The sequence below is a fragment of the Pteropus vampyrus genome, unplaced genomic scaffold, assembly GCF_000151845.1.
Source record: "Pteropus vampyrus isolate Shadow unplaced genomic scaffold, Pvam_2.0 Scaffold714, whole genome shotgun sequence".
Classification (NCBI taxonomy): Eukaryota; Metazoa; Chordata; class Mammalia; order Chiroptera; family Pteropodidae; genus Pteropus; species Pteropus vampyrus.
In genome coordinates, this window is record NW_011889495.1 from 296,632 (window position 1) to 319,844 (window position 23,213).

General features: G+C 35.7%; 1 protein-coding gene across 4 annotated transcripts in view; it reads right to left on the reverse strand.

The window, feature by feature from the left end:
- The window catches only part of GK (glycerol kinase), a 67,747-nt gene that overhangs the window by 10,630 nt on the left and 33,904 nt on the right, over positions 1 to 23,213 (reverse strand). For 2 of the 4 annotated variants that reach the window (XM_011385415.2, XM_011385417.2), the window contains exons 6-14: positions 22,387 to 22,524; positions 20,424 to 20,533; positions 19,878 to 19,944; positions 18,800 to 18,817; positions 17,044 to 17,079; positions 16,611 to 16,678; positions 11,861 to 11,903; positions 10,990 to 11,070; positions 769 to 847 (exon numbers count right to left, since the gene is read on the reverse strand). In XM_011385415.2, coding sequence (XP_011383717.1) covers positions 769 to 847; positions 10,990 to 11,070; positions 11,861 to 11,903; positions 16,611 to 16,678; positions 17,044 to 17,079; positions 18,800 to 18,817; positions 19,878 to 19,944; positions 20,424 to 20,533; positions 22,387 to 22,524 — 640 coding nt within the window. The remainder of the gene's footprint in view (positions 1 to 768; positions 848 to 10,989; positions 11,071 to 11,860; positions 11,904 to 16,610; positions 16,679 to 17,043; positions 17,080 to 18,799; positions 18,818 to 19,877; positions 19,945 to 20,423; positions 20,534 to 22,386; positions 22,525 to 23,213) is intronic. The other 2 variants (XM_011385416.2, XM_011385418.2) reach the window with 1 other exon arrangement.

Genomic DNA, 23,213 nt, shown 5'->3' on the forward strand with positions numbered 1-23,213 from the left:
CAAAAATCACTCCAATATATTCTACTTACTTTAGTCAGTAAACACATCTATTTAAAAACTGAGGACAGGGCTTTTGGTTTCCTATTCATTACCACAGCCAAATGTTCCTAATTGTAGTATGCTAGGGGCAACAAAAACAAATTTCCCTACATTGAATACCACCACTGAAATGGAACCCAGCTCAAGAAATAAAGGAATTAGATTAGTTTTGTTAAGGTATTTTAGTTTATTTCTACTATTTTTAAGGTTGCTGACAAAAAGATGAAGAAGTGGCCTCCACTGCATCCCGAATCAGAAATGTGTTTCAGATTATCGCTCCTTCAGGCAAAATTAAACAAGTTAGATAAAAGCGTAGATAGGTGAGTTCAAAATAATTATCCATTAACTGAAAATAGCCATATTAATACTTAAATTATAGGTACTGAAGTTTTAATGCTCACTCTAACCTAAGAGTTAAAGCTCTTTCTCATCAGATAAATTTAACTGGACTGCTTCACCTGCAGATTCTGGCATTCTTTGGTGTTCAATTTTATACTTGGGTAATTTTTATGTTCTACCTCGCCACTTTATTAATAACCACCACTAAATATGTCAATTCATTGTTTTATAAATCTTCACAAAAAAGTCAGTCTTTTATGTATAAATCAAACTCATAATAGGGATCCATATAATTTAATATTGCATGGGGGGCAAAAGCACAAGTACTAACAGATTTCAAAGGTAAAATATTAACATTTTTCATTATTTAGATTCTTTGTGAGAACATACCGATTTCCTCTGAGGTCTTGATAATTCCAAGATTGTCTCTTAGCCAGCGAATAACAGCACCAGCTATAGCTACAGAACCCTACGGGAGAAAAAGGAATCCAAAAGAAGATATATGTTATCGCTATAGAAAGTTTTATTGAGTATATTCTCTGTGCATGATATTAACAGATGGATAAAGTTCAAAAAGTTCAACTTTGGGATTTCTACAAATATCATAAACTAGTTCTTCTAATACAAACATAGTTTTATCTAGTTCATTATAGAAGTTTTTCATGAGACAGGGAAAAGAAAGCTCTCCAGCACATCCTTTGGCCTATCCCCATAGGTGGACATCGATGTGTTCAGCTGTCTGTTTCTTGTATAATTAATTGTTCTATCTGTTGTTAAGCTACTGAGGTATATTATCACCTAGAATACATTCTCATGTTACCCACAAAGCTATTGGGAGAGGCCACTTTAAAAGTTTTTTTCAAGTCCATTTCCCGTAACAGTTAACAGCAACAACAAAAAAGTTAGCAAAGAAGCTAACTACAAAATAATAAAGTAGTTATTCTTTATAACTATATCGCCAAGGCATGAGGTTAGGCTGTGGCAATAAGAAAACATATGATTTGGGGTGAGTTTGAGGTCTAGTTTTTTTTTATTTCTTTCCCCTTTAACTACCCACCTCCGACCTCCACCCCTGACCTATAGATGTTGCCGTTTTCCTTTTAAGAACCGGATCTCTGAAGGCAGGGTGTCTCCCCCCGACATACACACGGGGCACGCATGCCAGGACCTGGCGCATCTGGTGGTCCTGGTTCATGACTCCACCTGGGACGTGAACCCAGGACCTTCTGTGTGTAAAGCAGACATGCTAACCACTACACTATGGAGCCACCCCTGAGGTCTAGTTCTTAACTACTGTGATATTAGGCAAATTAGTTAGGCTTTCTGAGCCTCTATTTCTTCACCCATAAAATGGTGGTGACTGTAACAACACCTACCTAAACAAATGGCTATGAGGCTCAATGTGAGAATATACAGGAAGGTTATTACTGAATGTAACTATTAGCTTCATTAATATTTTAAGTGTTAAAAGTTTCCACTGATTGATGAATGGATAAATAAAATGTAGTATATCCACACAATGGAATATTATTTGGCCACGAAAAGGAACGAAGTCTCACTACAACCTGGATGAACCTTGAAAATATGTGAAGTGAAAGAAACCAGTTGCAAAAGACCATATATTGCATGATTCCATTTAGATGAAATGTCCAGAATTAGCAAATCCATAAAGACAAAGAGTAGATTAGTAGTTGCCTAGAATTGGGGTGATGGAAATGTGCTGAAGTTAGATTGTGGATGGTTGCATGACTGAATATACTAAAAAACATTGAATTATATACTTTAAAAGGGTATATTATGTGATAGGTGAATTATGGTATATTATGTGATAGGTGAATTATATCTCAATAAAGCTGTTATAAAAAAAAAAAGACATAAGGAGGCCTTTGAGCCATGCTTCTCTTGCTCAGGCTTGCTTTCACTTCTGGAAGTGTACTATTGCTTCTAATAAAGCTATTTTTTTCTCTTATATACATATATATATAAAAAGACATGAGGGCAAAAAAAATACTAGCACAATCCATTAGAAATTCCAAAAACAGGTTTTTGGTTCTGATGTTTCATTCACATAGATTATTAATGTAAATTACAGGTATTATTAAGTGTAGGAAGCAAAATGTTTATTTGTTGCCTATATCCATATTCCCAATTCAATGAACTGACTTATAAATGGTCATCCCTTCTTGCTGTCAGTTTTCAGAATGTAAAGGAACTAGAAGCTGAATATGTTGATACATTCTGTCATTCATAATTTCCATAAGAACAAGTCACTATACATTAGTGCAAAGCCGCAGACCACCACAATTATTTATTTATACAGTGGCCTGTTAGCTGTAAAAAGTTATTTGAAGAAGAGATTTGACATCAATGTACAAATATAACCAGGCTTTAAAAATGAGACCAAGAAAATTTAACCAATACCTTATAAGGGACTCTGAAACAGTCTCCCCGCCACCCCAAATAAGTCCTTATTACGCTTCCTAACTTTGGTATGTTATGTGTTTAGGCATTTAGTGGGACCATCAAGGAGTAATTTTTTTGCTTAGAGCGATTTAGAATTTTACTCTTAAATTTCCTTTGGAAGCAAACAATTCAGAGACAGTGATTATCAAAAACTAATAAAAGTGTAAGGTTTTCTAGACCAGTGCTATCCAATAGAAATATAATGTAAGCCTCATATCTAATTTAAATTTTCTAGTTACCATATTAAAAAAGTAAAAAGAAAACAGGTTAAATTAATTATAATATGTTGTTTAACCCAACATATTAAATATACTATCATTGTAACACGTAATCAATATAAAAATTATTGAGATATTTTATATATTTTTTTGTACTAAGTCTTCAAAATTGGGTACTATTTTATACTCGCAGCACATCTCAATTCAGACAAGCCACGTTTCAAGTGCTCAATAGCCACATGTGGGCAGTGGCTGCCATATTGGATAGCACAGTTCTAGATCTAATTGAAAAACAAAAAACTAAAACAGATGTCAATTCTCCTTATACTCTCAACAAGACACTGACCTGAAATGGCATCTAACCAAGAAATGTGTATATTTTCAATAGTTTCAGGTGAGTGAACTATGGATTTTAAAAAGCCATGTTCTAGAAGTCTAGTAGAGTGGATTTGTGGCCATTGGCTAGTGAAACTATATTTTTGGAACCAAATGCTGATGTACCTCACTTCCGTCGTAAAGGACAGGATATTACATGCATAGACATTTTTTTTTTTTTGAGAGGAAGCAACATGGTTTTAGTAAAAGGAAAACTGAGGTTTTAATTATAGGTAACTGGTCGAAAACTAGAGGGCATTATTTATATTAAAATGAGAAAAAATAAATACAAAGCCACTGTCAAGGCCCCAAAAGAAAATTATTTTAAATTGGGTCATCAGAAGTGTACAAGAGTGTTTTGTTGAGAATGAAGAAATAAATTCAATATAAGAAAATAAAAGATAGATTAAAAACATTGATGTGAAAGAAGTATATAATTTTGGTATCAAGATATAATACATAGTATTAGTTAGATTTTAAAAAATTAATAAAAATGAGAGAAACTTCCAAATTCTCAAAAAATATGATCTTTTGAAGTCAGAGGCAGGAGATAAAGTGGAAAATGGTATGATACTTTGAAAATAGGTAGGAAACAGTACAGGAATGGAAGCCTAAAATGATAGATAGTAACTGTGTACTTGCTATCAAATAAGTTATTGTCAATTATATCCTAAATAAAGCTCCAATAATTCAGCACGTCATCTACAAATATAAATCAACACTTGTTCCAATTCATGACTTTCTGGGAAAGGTGCACACAAGCCTAATAGTTCTACTCTAAGAAAGACAAAATAGAAATGAGAGAATATAAAGAAGAATAAATTAAATAATAACAACAAGAGGAATAAATTATTTAAAACTAGATACATAGCCTGGAAAGTGAAAGGCTAAGAAACAGGCTATGGAAAGATTGGATTAAAAATAATCAAGTTGATTTGATGTAATGTTGTAGCAAGCAAATATACTTTTTCCTCAAAACTTCCTTGACACGAATGTCACTGCCATGAACAGTATCAGGATAAAGTAGATATTTCAGGATGCAGTGGAATTGTATCTTACAAGGCAGTTATGGTTAAAATTAGTAGGTGTGGAAAAAAATTATGTAAAATTATCATTAAAATGCTTAAAATCATCCATTAGGCATAATCAACATAGTTTTGAGTATGCTACAGTAGTATCTCTGCATATATGATTTAGACTGTACTTCATTTGTATAAGATTACAAATGCAAAATCTAACTCTATAGCATTTTTTAATTGTATAGGAAAGAAAAGGAACACAGTTGAATTGGGGAAGCATTATTTTTGAAGTGTAATTGATATCATTAATACTTCAGTAATAGTGAGGAAATTAGTATTAAAACCATTTATTTCTCAGAAAGTGTATTTTCCAAGAAAGTGCATTACAAAAGTCCATAAATAATGCTTACAGGCTGTGGCAGACAGGTTCTTAACTAAGGTGGCCCCCAAAATCACTGCCCCCTGGTCTTCATGTCCTTACATGCTCCCCCTCCCCTTGAGCATGGTGGGACCAATCACTTGCTTCTAACCAATAGCACACATCAAAGGTGATGGGATGTACGTGATGATATGTATGTAATCATGCTGTATAAAAATATCGAGCCTGTTTTCTGGATTCCCTCCCTTAATGGTTTTGGGAAAGCAGAGGCCATGTTAGCAGTCTTCAGGTAGAAAGAAACTGTAGGTGGCCTCTGGGAACAGAAGGCAGCCTCTGGCTGACAGCTAGTAAGGATCTGAAGTCCTCACTCCTACAACTGCAAAGAACTGAATTCAGCCGATAACCTGGGTGAGTCTGGAAGCCCACGGAACCTCACGAGAGACCATATCCATAGCAAACACCTTGACTGCGGCCTGAGCAGAGAATGCAGCTAAGCTGTGCCTGGACTCCTAACCCATGGAAACTGTCAGATAATAAATGAGCAGAGTTTTAAGCCACTTACATTTGTGGTAATATTATTACACAGCAATAGTTAACTAATACATAGGCTTATACCTAAAATGGAATCGCTGGTTCAAGAGGGATGAAAAACTCTTAAAAAGAAAATCTTAACACTAGAATTACAAATCATATCAGAGAGAAGATAGGAGAAAGGACATTTAAAGAAACCAATGGGGGGATATAAGAAACCCTTTTCGAAGCTCATATTTAAATAGACAAAATGGTATAACATAGGATTCGGTATATAAACAGTATTTATCGAGTGTCTACTGCATATCGGCCTGATAGGATGGTTTGGTGAACAAGACAAATCCCCTGGCCTCAGGGAATTTATATCCTAGTGACGGAATACAGAACATGGAAGTCTCAAAAACGAAGTAAGCTCATATTCATAATCATATTAAAGGCCCCCAAAAGATTCTGTTTTGTAAAATAATATATGAAAAAAATGAAAAGGAAAGGGAGAAACATAGCTTCAGGAAGATAGCGCACTATTAAAAGATGACAGAAAGAAAGCCCTATTTTGCTTTAGTCTCTTCTAACACTAAGAAAAAATTTGCAACTAGAAAGAGTGGGACAAATTTAAGCAGCTTATATGTGTTTAAAGTCTTAGAACAACGGAAGGATCATGTGTCCCAATTCCTTTTTACTGAGAATGAAAATAGGAACTTAGAGATGTTAAAATGCTAGGCCTAGATAAATCACATGGCAGGGGTAAGGAGAGAATAAAAGAATTCTCCTGGTGATGAAAAAGAGGTATGTGTTCACATCAACAAAGATGGTGACTTTGCACTTTAAAAATCCCCTCTGTTCTAAACACAGGATCACAGGCAAAACGTAAAAAGAAAAAACTGAAACAACACATGCTGACTCAAATACAGAATAGCATCGATGTGGACAGAAAGAGAAGTGAACGACTGAGCGGGACTTGAAGCCACAGCATGATGGGTTCTGATTCATTTTTCTCCTGTATCAGGAAGTGGGAGTGGTGGCCGGAAACTGGCCCCTCCAGAGAGGACGGGGATCAACATGTTTTGCATAAGACAAGGAATAGAATCAGTTTCAGTGCTTGAAGCCAGAGGCTAGGTGGCGCTCTCCCACCAGTGTAGTGATCCTCGAAACCGAGCAACTGTCTATTCGCTGACTAAGGAAGGCTACGGCTTCAGGGAAGATGAGACCGGACGTGAAAATTCCAAAATACAAGAGGAAATCTATTAAGACAATTGGCCAACAAAACTTAACAGCGAGAATAAAATTCACTCCAGTCTGACAAAGACTTTAAAATAAGTATGTGCTAAAAGAATCCAAGGAGATAAATTAAGGTACAATTTCCATTAAAAAAAAAAATCCATGAAATTAAGAATCAAAAGAAAAATAAAACAAACTCCGGTGGATATGAAAAATCTTAGAAAGGAAATTACTGAGTGAAATTTAAAAATGTAATATATATAAACTGTAGAATAGACAGAATTGATGAGGAAATTAGTGTTCCCATACACTGTTGGTGGTGTTTTCATATTGTAATAGAAAAAAATAAAAGAACAGCTATATTTAACAACACGGATGGATCTCACAAATATAGTTGACTGAAAGAAGCCAGATCAGAGAATACATACTCTATGACTCAGTCTCTCTTGCTTTCTCTCTGTTTTTAATATATAAAGTGTTAAAAACATGCAAAACTAAACTCTGGTGTTTAGGGTTGCACACATTAAGTGTTAGTTGGCACTATAAAGAAAAATAAGGAAGTGATTATAATAAAGGTCAGGGCAGTGGTTGCCTTGGGGGAGGCAGGAGGCTGTGGTTGGGAGGGGAACCTATGGAGTTTCTGGGTGTTAACAATATTCTGTTTCCTGACCTGGGTAAGGTTACATGGGTCTTCTCTTTATAATTGGCTAAGCTGTACACTGATATTTTATGCATTTTTTGTATGTGTCTTATATTTCACAATAAAAAAGGGTTTTGTTTTGTTGTCTTGGTTTTAAAGAGAGAATTTGGAAAGATTAGGTAGATATTGAGAAACTTACCAGGAATGCAACACAGAAAAACAAAGAGATTTAAAAAATATAGAAGGCAGTTAAGAGACAGGGAGGGTGAATTGAACGGTTTCAATATCCAAAAAGAGAATGGAGGTAATGGCAGAGAAGCACTATCTGAAGAGATAATTGCTGAGAATTCTCCAGAACTACAGACAGACTTGTATCTAAGCACCTAACAAGGTATGTATAAATAAATCCCAACCCAGGCACATCCTAGGAAAACTACTGAATATCAGTGACAAGGAGATAATGTTAAAAACTCCCAGACAATAAACAAGATTATCTACAAGGAACCACAGATCAGAAGGGCAGAGGTCTCATTAACATCAAAAATGGCCAGAAAGAAGGTAGGAAAAACAACTGTTAACCTAAGATTTTGTTTACCCACCCTGGAGAGAGGGCAAAATTAAGCTAAACCTAAAAACAACAGCTTACTACCCCAGACTCTTGCTAAAAGAACTATGAAAGGATGTCTCCCAGCAAGGGAAAACTAGGTGGGGGCATAAAAGGTGAGGGACCAAAGAAATGATACTGGATACAGAAATTGATAAAGTAAGTCAATAAACATCATTTACTATTGACTGACAAGAGAGTAGTACTAATTATTGTACGTTTAAGAAAAAGGGAAAATGAAAACTTTAAATGCAATAACCTGATTGCTGGTAAAGGTGGTGGAGGTAACATTAGAGGTCTTCGTTATGGCTGGGAGGTTAAAAATACTAAACAACTATAAGCACTCTCAGGAAAAATATGTAATTAAATAATACCTTAAAAATTTAAAGGTACCGCAAAAGAAAAGAAATGCAAAACAACAAAAAAATTAGAAATGCATTTCGTTGCTTCCAAATTAGCAGAGGGAAAATGAAAGAAGACTAAAAACCAAGATGGATAGCTATAGTTCAGTTTTTAAAAAGGGTAAAAAGTAAAATTTTAATACCTCGGAGTGCCGAGCCTAACAACAATTTGTCAAAGAAATGAGTATTAAATATATGCTTTGTAAACACTTACAGAAAAAAAGGAAGCAGTGTGACCAAGTGCAATTAGCATGATTTTACTGAGAAAAAGTTTTACCAATCTAGCTTTATTCCCTGCCCTCTTTTCTTGATTTGGTTTACTTTAAAAAAATGTTTGTTAATTTAAACAATTATAAAATATGGAAAAGTAAAAAATCCTATCTACTATTATTAACATATTAGTGTGCATATGTGTGTTATGGCTGAGTTGCTAGGTTAGTAGACTAAGGAAGTGACATATGTAAGATGCAATGAAAAGAAAGAACAATGGACTTGGGAGACTGGAACCCTGAATATATTCAGATTGACAAGGAAGGAGATAGCACAGTGGGGTGGCCTAGGCATCAAGACTTTGAAGTCCAGTCATCTAGATTTGCCTCCTGGGTTGGCTACTTACTAGCTGTCTAAAGTTACCTTGGCCAAGTAAACTCCATCCAATTTTACTTATCTATTCTCAGATTGGTGTGTAAAACAAGAGGACAGCAGGGTGTAGTGAAGCCTGTCATCATCTAATCCACTGTCCCTCTCAGCTTTAAAGTTTTATGAATCTAAACAAAATTACATGAATTGAAACAAAATCACAAAGCACATGCTTGTTAAGTCTCCAGATGAGACTAAAACTGGAAAAGTAACAGAGTAAAGAGTGAAAAATAATTCAGACTGTGTCAGAATAGGCTGAAATCACTTTTGTGATGTTTAACAGGAAGAAACAAAGACCTAAATTTAGATTGACAAAAGATCTTCTATGTAAATATAGAATGGAGCAGACTTGACTTGACAGTGACTCATCTGAAAAAAAGCTAAATATTTTAACTTGTGCTCCTGGAGGCAGTGATATGAAGGGGTTATTAGACTAAATTAATGAACTCTCGGGCTAGAGTAGCCAAAGCAATGTTTATGGTCAGAGATGCCCAAATCACACAGGTCAGATTGCATGTAGAATATTCTATCCTACTCTGGAAGACATTGGCAAAGTGCAATGCATCTAATGAAGAGAGTCCAGAATTAAAAAGCGTCAAGAAAACATATGACATCAGGGCACTGGAAAAGTTTATCCTGGAGTAGGAAGACCCAGAAAAACTGATAGTTGCCTCCCAGTATTTGAATGCTTTTGACAGCCGACCTACATCCGATGGTTGAGGTGTTAAGAAGCAGGTTTTGGTGCTATCTTCAAAACATAAGTTGGAAGACTATTGGCAAAAGATAGAAGAGAAGCTTTTCATATTGGGAGGGAAGTTAAGGCCAGGTAACCCGTGTCCCTCAAGCCTTTTCCAAGTCTAAGGCATATATAATTGTAAACGACTGGTGGTCTCCATATAAGGAAAAAAAGAGCAGCTTACTATTATTATTATAGGCAACACATATTCAATGTGCCTAGTGCTGTACTAAGCACTTTCCATAGGGTGTGTGTGTGTGTGTGTGTGTGTGAGAGAGAGAGAGAGAGAGAGAGAGAGAGAGAGAGAGAGAGAGAGAGAGAGAGAGAGAGAGAGAGAGAACGCGCGCGCGCGCGCGAGCGAGCTTATAGGAGTTTAAGTTCTGAGAAGTATTAAAATACCTTTAATACACAGACCAAGTGTTTCACAAATGGTCCGATTAGCCACAGAAAAGGGGTTGAAATACACTAAAATTCCTCATGCTCTAGGCATAACTAATAAAATGTTTTAACTAGAAACAGAAGTCTAACACTTGTGGCCAAATTATTATTAGATACTCCAAGAAACAAGCCTCTATAAGTTTTCAGATCAGTTGTATATTTGTACATTACCAGGGAGTCATTTAAAATTAATTGTAAAGAGATGCTTTTAAGAAATGTATCCGATTTTACTAAAAGAATACTGCTTCTTTCATTTTACAAATGAACGTTTCTAATATAACCATACACTTAGGTTGACATATTCCTTCTATAATTTACAAAAATGTTTGAGCAAATGCTTCCAGTGAAAAATGGCATAAATCTCTCCTCACTTTCTTTCCTACATCAAAATGTGACACAAACTTTATTTTTATGGGGAGACACATAAAGAGAGTTGTTCTGCCTTTTGGCGCCCAGTGTTCTCTTTGGAACACTGGGGCACGGTAGTTATAAAAACAGATTTTTCAAGCTGAAAGAAATATTAGAGAACAAATCAATGCCTCAATAAACTTTAGAAATAGAAAATCTTACATTGCAAAGTAGCTAAGTAATTGCAAAGTGGTTCAGGTCCCACAATTGATTGGTAAAAGAACTGAGGGGTCATATATTCAAGGTCTCCTGGGAGTCCTGACCTCCAGTTCAGTCCCAGGTTCCTTCCACTCAACCAAATGTCAAGAAGAAGAAAACTGAGTTTCTTCAGTCCTATATATTAAGATTTACCAGAAAAGATGTTAGAAAACATTGTGATTTTCCTGAGTTTTTTTGTCACATATTTTTATTTTTTTATTGTTCCTTTTTATATATTTTAATTTTTATATTTTCAATTATAGTGACATTTGATGTTATTGTATTCCTTAGTTTTAAATGTTTGTCATATCATCCATTATCCGTATTGATTGACAAGTACTCACTTCCAATGCATAATATACCGGTTTGTCTCTACCGAGTTTGTAAGCCACTGTGGTTAGAAGGCCGTGATCAGAAAATACACACTGTAGGAAAGAGAAAAAGATTTCAGTAGTCGGGAAAAGAAAAAAATAGCATATTCTTTAAAGCTAAAATAACCTAGGTATAAAACAATAATATGTAACAACAAAATGTAACAATTTAAAAAATAAATCTTAGTCAAAGTCACCAGTATTAAGAAAAATACACTTAAACAATATAAAAAGTTTATCACTTGTTCCAGATTAGATTTGCATTAAGAATCTGACAAGATGCTAGTATATGTATCCCACCAACACAAAAATACATATAAAATTCAAAGAACCTAGAATGGTTCCTAGTAGAATCATTCAAATTTAGTGATTTTCATCATTTTTACTGAGCTCTTAATTAAATCCTAATAAAGATTGAATAAAAGCTGCAGGCTCAAAAGTAACAGCAAACAGTAATAGCAAACTATGCTCAAGCATTATTTATATAAAGTTAAAGTAGACTTTCAAGAATTTTCTCACTTGTTTTTGGTAGCATTTTATTTTATTATTAGTTTCAAGTATACAATATTTTGGAGTTAGACATTTATAGAATTTATAAAATGATCCCCTAATTGCTCCTTCTCTCCTCTGGTTTTCCACCTAACCAACATATTAATGCTAACTGCATTCCCTATGTCATGCTCCCCATCCCGGTGACCATCTATCAACTACTAATTTGTCTTCTTTAACCCTTTACCCCTTTCTACCAACACCCTAACACCCCTCCCCTCTGGCCACCACCAGATTGTTCTCTGTATTTGAGTCTAATAATCTTTTCATTTGAAAAAAAAAAAAAAAAACCAACCTTACGGCCTGTATTACATAGTAGGAAGCAGCCTGTTCCATACCTATAGGTGGGGAAAGAATGAACAATATGTCAATTTTATTAAAATTAAGTGGTGAAACATTAATAATACAAATTATTTAAACTGACATGTAGTACCAAAAAAAGTCATATTTAAGTCTTAGAAAAGTTCTAAAAGCTAACAAATATCACATACTCTTTGTGGAATCATATTTTAAAGATCAGTCTAGAAGAAAATGTGCTTTGTGCAAATCTTAGTTGGAAAATGCAAGTATACTATACTATTCAGCGCTTAGTCAGTCATAGCCCATGGCTGTGTTTTTAAATGTTGCTGAATTACAGCAAATTCTTTATTCAGTCACAGGTATGCCACCACTAATCCACGTGAAGCATTGTGACTAAGAGCCATTCACCAATGGGGCTGGCCAGCTTAGCTCTGTCATTAGCACAGTCATAAACAGAAATCCTGCTATCTTCTGGCACAAGGAGAAGGCGAGGTGCAGAGTCCAGGAATGTGTAGCTAGACCACGGGTTTGGGGGAGGGGGGGTGGGGTGGGGAGGGCATGAGTGGCACCAAGGGGAAGGCTATTTAAGGCCTAGCTTTCCCATTCTCTCAGCAGGATGAGGCATTCTAGAACTGGTGGGAGAGTCAGGGTTAGAATGTAACATGGGTGCCGCGGAAGAACTGAATTTATTTTATGGCAGCTTTATCAGCATAAGCTTCGGACTCTGCAACAAGTTTGGCATGTGGACGTGAATGAGTAGTTTTGACTTGTGCCAGGTGGAAAAGCAGCCCAAATTGATACCAGTAAGGGTCACAGGGAAATAGTTTTCAACTGAGTTGCCTATGACTGTCACCCTTGGCTTTCCACAACTCGTCTCACCTGAGCTTGAGATTCACGAACCCTGCTGCTATGCTCTGTGACATCCTGGTAGGTGGGAGAAGGGGCACTGCTCAGTCTAGGGGTGGCGGAGGGACCTCAGCAGAAGCTACTACCAGTCAGCACTAACTCAACAGACCCCATCAGCTGCCTTGTTCTTGTGGAAAAAACAGAGACCGAGGGCAATTTTTTTCTGATAAGCATTTTTCCAGGCACCACCACTGTTCTGAATAGGACTTAGCTCAAGACATTCTGTCTCTTCTCACCCAAATATATTCTCAGCCTGCTTGATGGACAGCTGACATGTTCAGGGAACATGGGATTAATAAATAACTAAGTCTTAAAAGACGCCAGTCAAATAACATTAGGTACAGGTAATCATTACATTTATAAATTAAAACACATAAATCATTATACCTTTTGACTTCCATGACACTGAAAAAGCTATATATCTCAAGTTAATCTCCTTTAACAAATATTCTTAAAAATGGAAGTTAACAATCCATTTCATGCTTTTTTAAGGGAGAAATCTGTACCAATTTAGCACTCATATAAACACTTTATGTACTGAACAGTGGCATATAAATACAAAATTGACACAAAGACTCAGAGCACTTACTAAAAGTGAATCTTTAAGTTAGTATACTTAATAAGTAATTAGTGAGCATAGCAATGTATGAAGAGACTCCCTTGCTACATGGAGACCACAGCTTTCAAAGTAGTACACAGGCAATTATTTTCCTCTTAAATTTTATTACTCTTTCTTCCCAGTCATCCAACATATATGACACTTTCAGCATTTATATGGTCTATCTATCCTTTCTGAAGATTGTCCTGGGTTCAAACATCCCAAAAAGATGTCTGACTCTTCTAACCTCTACAGAAGTAAAGGTTGCCTGCTATCCTTCATGGAGAATTGTGTCCTGGCCACAGCTGTGAAGGAGGTAAAAGGCCTCCTTTATTACACTCACTGCTTCTGGGGAGAGGAGACATCTAAAGTTCTCTTTCTTACAAGCAAAATTTAATGTTTAAATAATCCACATCCATTCTAGAAAAATTAGAAAATACAGATAAACCAAAATAAAAATTAGAATCAATCTAAAATGTTACTCCACCCAGAAACAGAGATGGGCTTGCCACTGAATTCTGAACTATCACTTACTCCCTGCTGAGGTTTGGAGAGATTAACTGAATTCTCAGTACCAATCTCTCCAATCTCCTAGGACTTAGTTCTGCTCATCACTTATCTCCTGTTTATTTTACAACTTCTATCTGCTTAGATGCCAAAGAAACATTCTCTGGTCTTCCCATGATTAAAAATACAAAGAAAATTCTCCAAACTTGGTATGATCCTGTTAACTTAACAAGTTATCTACTTCACTCACCATGCCTGAATGATTATATTTTTGTAAAGTACATTCTGTCTTGCTGTCCCTATTTTTTTTTTTTACCTACCCACAATATCTATTTGACCATTTGCAACCTGGCTTCCATGTTGAGCATTGTACTAAAGCTTCATTCTTATAGGTCACTACTGAAGACATAATTTCTATGAACAATGATCTATTCTATTCTCAGCCTCCATGACCTTTTTGTAGTGTTTTGCACTGCTGACCAAGCCTCCTTCTTAAATATCTTTACCTTGGATTTCCACATTAATGAATAACTGCATTCTATCCTTCTGAATTCTCCATCCCTGTATCTCTTCTTCTCCTAAGTATCTCCTCTACCTGTATACTTTTTCTTGGTAATTTTGTCTTTTCCTATTGTTTCAAAAAAAATCTCTAATAAGGTAAATTCAAAATCTTTACTTTTATATGGAACTCATTCCACATTTCCAAATGTGTGCAATATATAGCATACCAGTACCACAAACATTTCCCAAAAAGAAATTCTTCTACTTGGACCCATTCCTTACTTTGGCTAATCTTAACCACTGGGCCGAGGTGACTAGACTTCATCACTACTTCCTGTCTCTAGCCCCTCTGTGGTGCCATGGACATCCACCCACAGCTTTCCTCTCTGTCCCCATCCTTCTTATTAGTCCTCGCCCTTGTTGCGAGTACGCTGTAATGGCCTCCTCCATGGCCCCTTTGCATCTAGTCTCTCTTCACTTTGACCTAGGATTGCCATATTATTAAGGAACAGCTCCAAGTCATCTCTGAACACCAGCTCACAAACCTTTAGGACTGTCTCATTGCCTATCAAGAAAAAACTCCTCACTCTGAAATTTAGGGCTTCACAATGTGAAGCCTGGCCTTACTTTCTATCATTTCTCTATCTGAATGTTTATATCTATAGTTTCTAAACAAAGTCTTCCATTCCTCTATCTGCATCTTTGTGCACTCGCCAACATCGTTCATTCCTCAAAACATCTCATTACTAACATAATCTTTTGAGATTTTTCTCCCCTCCATTAGAAACCCAACAGCCATACTTCAAAGTTTCTTATGGCACAGAAGTTCTGATTTATAATGTGACTAACTGTATATTTGTGTTCTTCTCCTCCAGGAAGAGAAATATGAGCCCAAAGATCTTATAATTTGCTATTTCCCTCCTCCGACCTGCAGCAGCTGCAGAGGTTCTCAAGAAGCCCTCTTTTACTTAAATTCATTTCAGGACTTAGGTGATAATGCTTAAGGGGGAGGAGAGTAGAAAGAGAAAAACCAGGCCATTTTATTGGGTATTGTGTTAAATACCTGACAAATAGAGATAGCATCTGACTTACTAGCATTAGAATGTCTACCGAAGAGGAAAGAAGAGGGTAGTATAGCCCAGTTTTCTATCATTTCTCTTGACTCCTGATTTAGCTGCTTGGAATCCAGAAGTCAAAGAATATGTTGCCAGACCTGTGCTGACTCAGGCTCTCTTGACTGTGTCCTAAGGATACCATGACTGGCAAAGAATTTTCATTACCTCCCCTCCCCCTAAAAAACTCTCACACTCTTGCATGAGAACTGCTGATCCTGCTAGATCACAAGAATGTTTAATCTAAAATGTTAGTTATTCCATTATTCACAAAAGAAGAATTCAATTATTGAAGTTATACATTGATGGGAGACTTAACAAATCCTCAAGAAAAGAATAATTAAATGTAGATAGTCTCTTGTTGAGTCTATGAAATCTTGATCACACAGGGGACAGTAAAGTGTAGAGGTTAAGAGCCCCTGCTAAGGTGAATAGGATGGATCTGGGTGCAAAGACTGCTTCTCTCACTTACTAGTTTAACCTCTGTAAGCATCTGTTTTGTCATCCTAAAGTGGAAGTAATCTTATTACTTTTAGATATGGGGCTTGTTACAGACTCTACGTGTGTGAGTAGTAATGAGATGAAATTAGGAGAGAAAGGTACCAAATCTCTACTTGTATCATTCCTTTTGCTTCTTGTCAAAGGAGAAACTCCAGATAATGGGGAGAAAGCAGTACCACGAGGATAGCATTGAAAATCCCACAAAAATATGGCTTTCTAGTTATACTGAGAAAGTCTAGGGCAGGAATAATATGTTAAAATTATAGTTGAAATCATCCTCTTCCTCCCCTCTGCTCAGCCCTCTCCTCTTCCCCACCAATGTCCCCCAAAAAGGCATGAATACTTTACACTAAAAGGTAGTTTCTGGATGGAAAAGATATTAAATTTTATATATTAAGGTTTTCACAGGCCTCATCAGTGTGTTTATATATGACATAATGTATTTTATTTGAAGGAGATGAAGAAAAACAAATGGCAGAAAATTTATATATTCCTATTGGAACTCTTAAGCTATTGATTTTCAAGCCCAGATGAACTTCAGAAGCCTTTCTTCATTCAAAGCACCAAAGGGAAAAACAAACAAGATGCCACTGGTTTTTAGGTCTGTCTCTTAAACTCACGTGTTTTTGGCTTGTCCATCCTGGAAGCACATTTGTCCCACCAGCGCAGCAGACTGGTCTCCCAAACACTGAAAGTAGAAATGATAATAAAGAACACTGACTAAGATAATATTCTTAACTTCCTTTTTGGAAGAGCCTAGGACTTACTTTTCCTTTTTTATTTATCAAGGAATGAATTGATTTATGTTTTTGGCAATGCTTCCATTTGGCCATTTTCCCATTTGATAATACCTCTATGAGATAATAATTGTGGGAAGGAAGAGTTAGAGATAAGTTATTCAAAAGATTCTCTGTGTTCCCCGACCTCCTGCCAATTTTGCTGCTCTTACTTGTTTTCCTGTTTAGGAAGGGGCTGATGGAGATATAGTTAGAAAGCCATAACATAGAAGGAGTGGGGGTGGGTAGCTGGGAGATGTTTGGTGATGAAACTTACCCCAGATATTGGCACACCTTCCAAGGCCCCAGCTTTCTAATAAAAAAATTTAAAAAGGATTATAAATGATCACAAACTATTGGCTCTACTAACATAGTTGCAACAGGAATGAACGTGAATAGCAACATGCCAGAGCATGTGGGGCAGACAAGACAAAGCAAGTGCTTCAATGACATGAGTGGTTCAGAGACAAATATTAGAAGTATCTTAGAATGACAAGAAAAGACATGACATTGGGGAATGAACATGAAACATTGAACTGGGAGTCAGGTAGGCTCTAGCCCTGGTTATTAGTGTTAAGCCACTGAGCAGGCTGCTGAGACTTCTCTATGCCTGATTTGCTTATTTACAAAATGGGGCCTGGGCTACACGAACACTGAAGTCCATTAGCTCTTCGCTATTAATGTCATTACTAAAAAAACTAACATATCCTTTAAAGCGAACATATAAACAGCTACCAAACCAGCACGAAACTTATTTATTTTGGAAGGCTATATTTTACTAACTATTCTTTCTATCTAAACTGCTCTTAAGTAAGAAACACAACAGTGTTCAGGTAGCCAAGTAAGAAACACAACACTGTTCGTAGCCAACATCATTCTTCGAGTTTAGATAAGCAAGAGTTAATTTATATCATGAATAGTGGTTTTTATTTTGATCAAGTATGGCCAGCATTCCAGGAAGAAAACAAGATTTAATTGGCTGATGGTGTACTTTACCCTAAAATTTTTTTTTTGAAAAAATACACCAACACAAAGCAACTTGTATTAAGGGATTAGGAGAAAGAAATGTGATCTCTGAAGTAGATGTGCTGTACTAGGAAGAGCATCAAACAGAAGCTTTGGACCCTCAGTCAGCTAGTTGTTTGTGGGCCAGTCTTGGGCCTCCGAGAGCTCTGGCTCCCTATCTGTTAAAGTGAGGGTAAGAATAGAGGCTACCTCATATGTCTCGGATGATAAGGAAATAAGAGCCTATATGTAGAAACCCTTGACAAAATAGAAAACACCCTTAATAGCAGATATTATGGCCTTTCTTCCATGCTTTCTTGTTAATTCAAGGCCTGCTATTTTTATGTACTATATATATCTAGAAAACGTGAACTTGGATATTAAGTGAAGGGTAAATTTCATAAAGGTAGGGCTGAAAGTGAACTAGTAGGAAACCTAGAAGCTATATACTTTAGTATATTTAAATATTAAAAGATGTCTTTGCTTATACTACTGACTTTATCATCAAACTACCAGCAGGATCTACTATGTGTGGTCAGGCATGGGGAAGCGCTCCTTTTTCTTCATGGGGATGGGTCTCTGGAGGATTCCTGGGAACTGTCCTCTGGAGAAGCATGTAGAAAAAGTGACAGTGCATTTCCAACTAACTGGTCTGAAAGGTTAGTCAAAATAGACTCCTAGGACATTTAAAAACTACACTTAATTTCCTTATCATGCTAAAGCCCAAAGCACATTTGCAACTGTACTTTGTAATGGGGACATCAGAATTGCTCATGCCAGAAACTACTTTAGTCTTTTATTTTGAAACATCATTCTCAGTTTTATGGGAAACTTAAAAACAAACAGATAAGATCAAGTTAAAAAAAAAACCCTAAAACTTGACTAGAGCTTATAATAATTCAAAGGGTCATGGAGATGCTAGATTAATCTGTTTGATAAATGGACTTCTGCTTGTTTAAAACGAAATGGAAGTTCACTGTCTCTTTTTCAAACGAATGGGTAGCATAACTGGTGGGCAACCTACTCACCAGGCTATGAGAGATTTTCTATAGTCGGCATGGGGGAAAAAAGGGGACAGAAGCATAATATTTTAAATGCAAGAGAAAACTAGGCCAGTTAAATATTTTTTCAACCATCCCCTGAAACTGTTTCTCAAGAATAGTTTTTTTTTTCCCCTCTGATCCAACTCAGTTTGTAGACAGCTATGAAATCGTCAAAACACTTTTACTATAGATAAGCAGTGGCTATTTAAAAATTCCATGTTGCTTTAAATGGCTTTATTATGAATGAAACATTTAAGAATTCTTGCCCAAGTTTTATCCAGAGCACGCAGTGTTCAACTCTGTTATTATTAACTCTATACATGGAGTTTCTAATATTTGCCATGAAATATCTAAATATTTTTTGCAATTTATCTTAGATGTATTCTTAAGTTTTATTATAAATTCAAGATTTTTGTGCTCAAACATCAGTTCAGATTCTCCTAGAGCTTTTAACCTCTGATGTGTAATCAGAGATACTCGATGCTAAGCACATTTTTTTGCTCAAACTACTTTTTCTCTGAGTTTCAATGAAAGCAACAGTAAAAATGTCCATTATGGAACTCAGTTTAATTAGCAATCAGAAATCAGAAGCAGACTCTTTGCTTTCAGTTTCTTTGCTAAAGTTTTACTCAGGCTGACAAAGAATCTAATATAAAACATGGTTTAGCCATTAAAAGAGATTCAACAGGAAAAAGAGCACCACTAAAAGGTGAAGAGACTCTCCTATAAATTAAAGGCAGACACCACAACTACTAGTTATCTGGATTAAAAGAAGTAAACTGACTCAAACATTCCTCTGCCACCCTCTGGAGTTATCACAGTTAATACTTCGAAAGCATAGTACTCAAAGAAAAGCCAATTAAAGTTTATAAAATGTAAAATCAATTGGTAAGAAAGACTAAGATTTTTAAGTTACAACTATTTAAACAATATTAAATTCTTATTTTACATATCGCTAACATTCACAAAAATGTTACAACTCTCAAACTATCAAACGTTAACACAACTGACTTTTAAATCCTGAATAGCAAAGTTTTTAAATTAAAAAAAAAAATGTATATACCATTAGGCCATAGATCTCAGAGGAACTCCTGACATTTGGAAGAATTTTCATTGGAATATCAAAAAATCTGAAAAATAATAACATTGAGTATTTAATGCTATTTTAAGTAAATATCTGGAAACATTTATATGTATTTAAAAACAAAAAAAAATGTAAATAACTATTAGCAAATGGATGGATTTGAGTATAGAATTAAATAGTAACAAATAAATAAGCCAGCAGAAGAGTTGTATGACTAGATATTTAACATTCTAATTTTATACAAACAAATCAATAATAAATAAAAAGCATACAGAAACCAAAGCAGTTTTCTAAAGGAACCTAATCTTCATAGAGAATAATCAAAACAATTACTTAATTCGGCATATTTAGTGTATGTGCAACAATAGTCTCTCTTAAGAGAATACTCAACACAGACTTGTATACTGTAGTTGAAATACCAACAATTACAGTTTGGTACTCCGCTGACATCTGAAAAAAATAAGATTTAGGTTATAAATAGGTAATGTACTTGAATAACTATTCTTAGGGGCAAACACGACTCACTCGCAGAGGTCTTTATCCCATTCCAAAGAATGAATGTTGAAAAGCATCGTCCTGCTTGCATTTGTTACATCTGTACAGTGGACACCTCCATTGGCTCCTCCTGTCAGACTCTAGACAGAATAAAAGGGAAATGTTAACTCTGTACTTATTTGCAATTTAATTTATATTTTGTCACGGGCCATAATTGGCAGCAGAGCATATAAAGCAGGAGAATAGAATATTTCAACTACTTAATTATCTAGTTTCCAGCAGTGTCCAATAGAAAGTATAATGTGAGCTACATTTGTAAATTTAAAAATTTTTAGTAGTTACATTTAAAAAGTATAAATTAATTTTAATAATACTGTATCTTTCATTTACTCCTTTTTTGGGGGTACTAACTCTTTAAAATACGATGTGTATTTTACACTCAAACACATTCTCATTTTGGAAAAGCCATATTTCAAGTGCTAAGTGGCTACCATATTAGACAGTACAGTTCTAGTTCATTGATAGTTAAATAAAAAATCAGTTTAGCTTTTATCCTCTTATCTTTGGAAAATGCAGTCTTACTAAACTTGGCAAAGTGAAAAACATTGAAATGTCTGCCTTCTCAGGATCTTGCTGAATGAACTCTGTTGGTGCTGCTATTGTTTCTTTTGGGGTTTTGGAATAATAATTTTCATTGGGCTGTGCGTGCACTGACCCAAGCACATACCTTGAAAGCAGAGTTTTAAACTCTCTAATGTTAATATCCACAGACCAGAACTGGAAGTACTGTTGCTTTCTTTTATGTGGAAGCAATGAGGTAAGAAATGAACAAAAGTGGAGAAAAGATATCACGTGGGGAGGCACAGCCAAATGTGTTCCCTCTGAGTCTCCTGCAGCTCACAGTTCCAACATCCTGCCGTACTCTGGTTCCAGGCAATTGTCAGAACTATTTCAACTGTGGCTGACATGTATGAAAACTGCTGGTCATGAGTACAAAGCACAGCCTGCCCTGGGCTAGCACTGGTGTGCGTGCGTGCGTGCGTGTGTGTGTGTGTGTGTGTGTGTGTGTGTGTGTTGGGGGGTTGTGTGTGGTGTGCTTCCAGAGAGTGGTTCTCAAGACCTGCTGTGTGAATCTGGCCAGTAAGAATAGGGGCAATATTCCCTTGAAGCTCCCTGAATGCTGAAAAATACTAAAATATTTACAAATGAAATTATATGTAAGGAATTTGCTTTATAATTTTGTGGGATAAAAGAGTATGTGAGTATAGTTGAAACAAGGTTGGCCGCAGTTGACTGCTGTAGTTGGCTCACTGTTGTAGAGGTATGTTATACTATTCCCTCTGCTTTGGGGTATATTTGAAAATGCCCATAGTAAAGATAACAGAGGTGGCGGAGAGAGGGAGTGGGTAGAGGGAGGGAGGGAAGTGGGGGAGAGAGAGAGAGAACATGTACTTTTAAGATATATTTGGGAAATATTTATAATGTTAGCTTCTACTTACTTACCCATGTTCGGCTTAGGAAAAAGATTACATATCAGAAATTTCCACTGTGATTTTGCATTTTATGGCTCAATTAAATAAAAAACAGCTATATGACGTTAAAATCGAATAATAAAAGTAGCCTAATGTTTTATCATATTAGTTATTTTTTCTCAGAAATGGCTAGTGGAAAAGTATATGATAAGCAAGAGAGAAAGACTACCTAGATTACCAATTACTAATAATCTAAATTACTTATTCTAAAGAGAATAGATATGAAATGTGGTTTGTAATCATCCTCCATTTTTACTGAAATAAGGCAAGTAAAAATAGAAGAAGTAGGCAAAAATGCCGCTCGAATGGAAGCTGAAATGTTCTGCTATTTCTTCAGCGGCTTCTGAATAATGTCGCCAACTAAAAAGTTTTGAACTCTTAGTAGAAAACAGATAGTAGGCAAGGCAGTCTAAAAAATTTCTGAAAAAAATTCTCGATACAGGTATTCTGTTGTAACATACCCATATAAGCCATGAATCAATGGTCCCAAAAAGAGCTCTATCTTCTTTAACAGCCTTTTGAACTTTTGTCACGTTGTCAAGAAGCCAACGAAGTTTCACTGCACTGAAGTAAGTGCTAAGTGGAAGGCCTGTCTTGGACTAAAAAAGGGAAATTAAATTCATAACAGTTTAAAATAAAACAAAACACTAAACCAAGAAACTCAACAAATCACAAAATATTCAATGGCCCTAAAGACAATCCCTCAGTATTACAGATAAAAATACTTTTCCTATCTCATGGCATGGGAAAGCATGTTCATGAGCAAAGATCAGAGTGGTATGTTTGCAGTTCAAAGAGCATCCACGTAGCAAGGTAAAAGAGAAAATTAAATGACACAACGCCCTGTAATCTAGATAGTGAAGATGTAGATGTTAACTTTTATGGTGAGTTAGTATTAACTCGGTCCAAAACTCTGCTTTTTATTTTATATTCCATGAAAGTGATATTTAAACTATTAATGATCAGAGAGTATATGAAATCATAAACTAATGACCATAACCAGAAACTTTTGTTTTAAAACATGACTTAATGTTACATTTATATGTGTAAAAATATATTATAAATAAATATATATTTACACATTTATATTCAAATAACATAATATCAAATTAGTGGTGAATAGAGCTCAAAGACACACCACGTTAAAACAACACAGAGTTGCTCTATGTGAGAAAGTAGCTGCCCTAAATTCAGCAGATACATTAAACTAAGGGAGGGTAGGCTGAATAAAGGTTAAAGGGTAATAATGAAACATATGCAGGCTTATCAATCTTCCTTGAGAATGGAT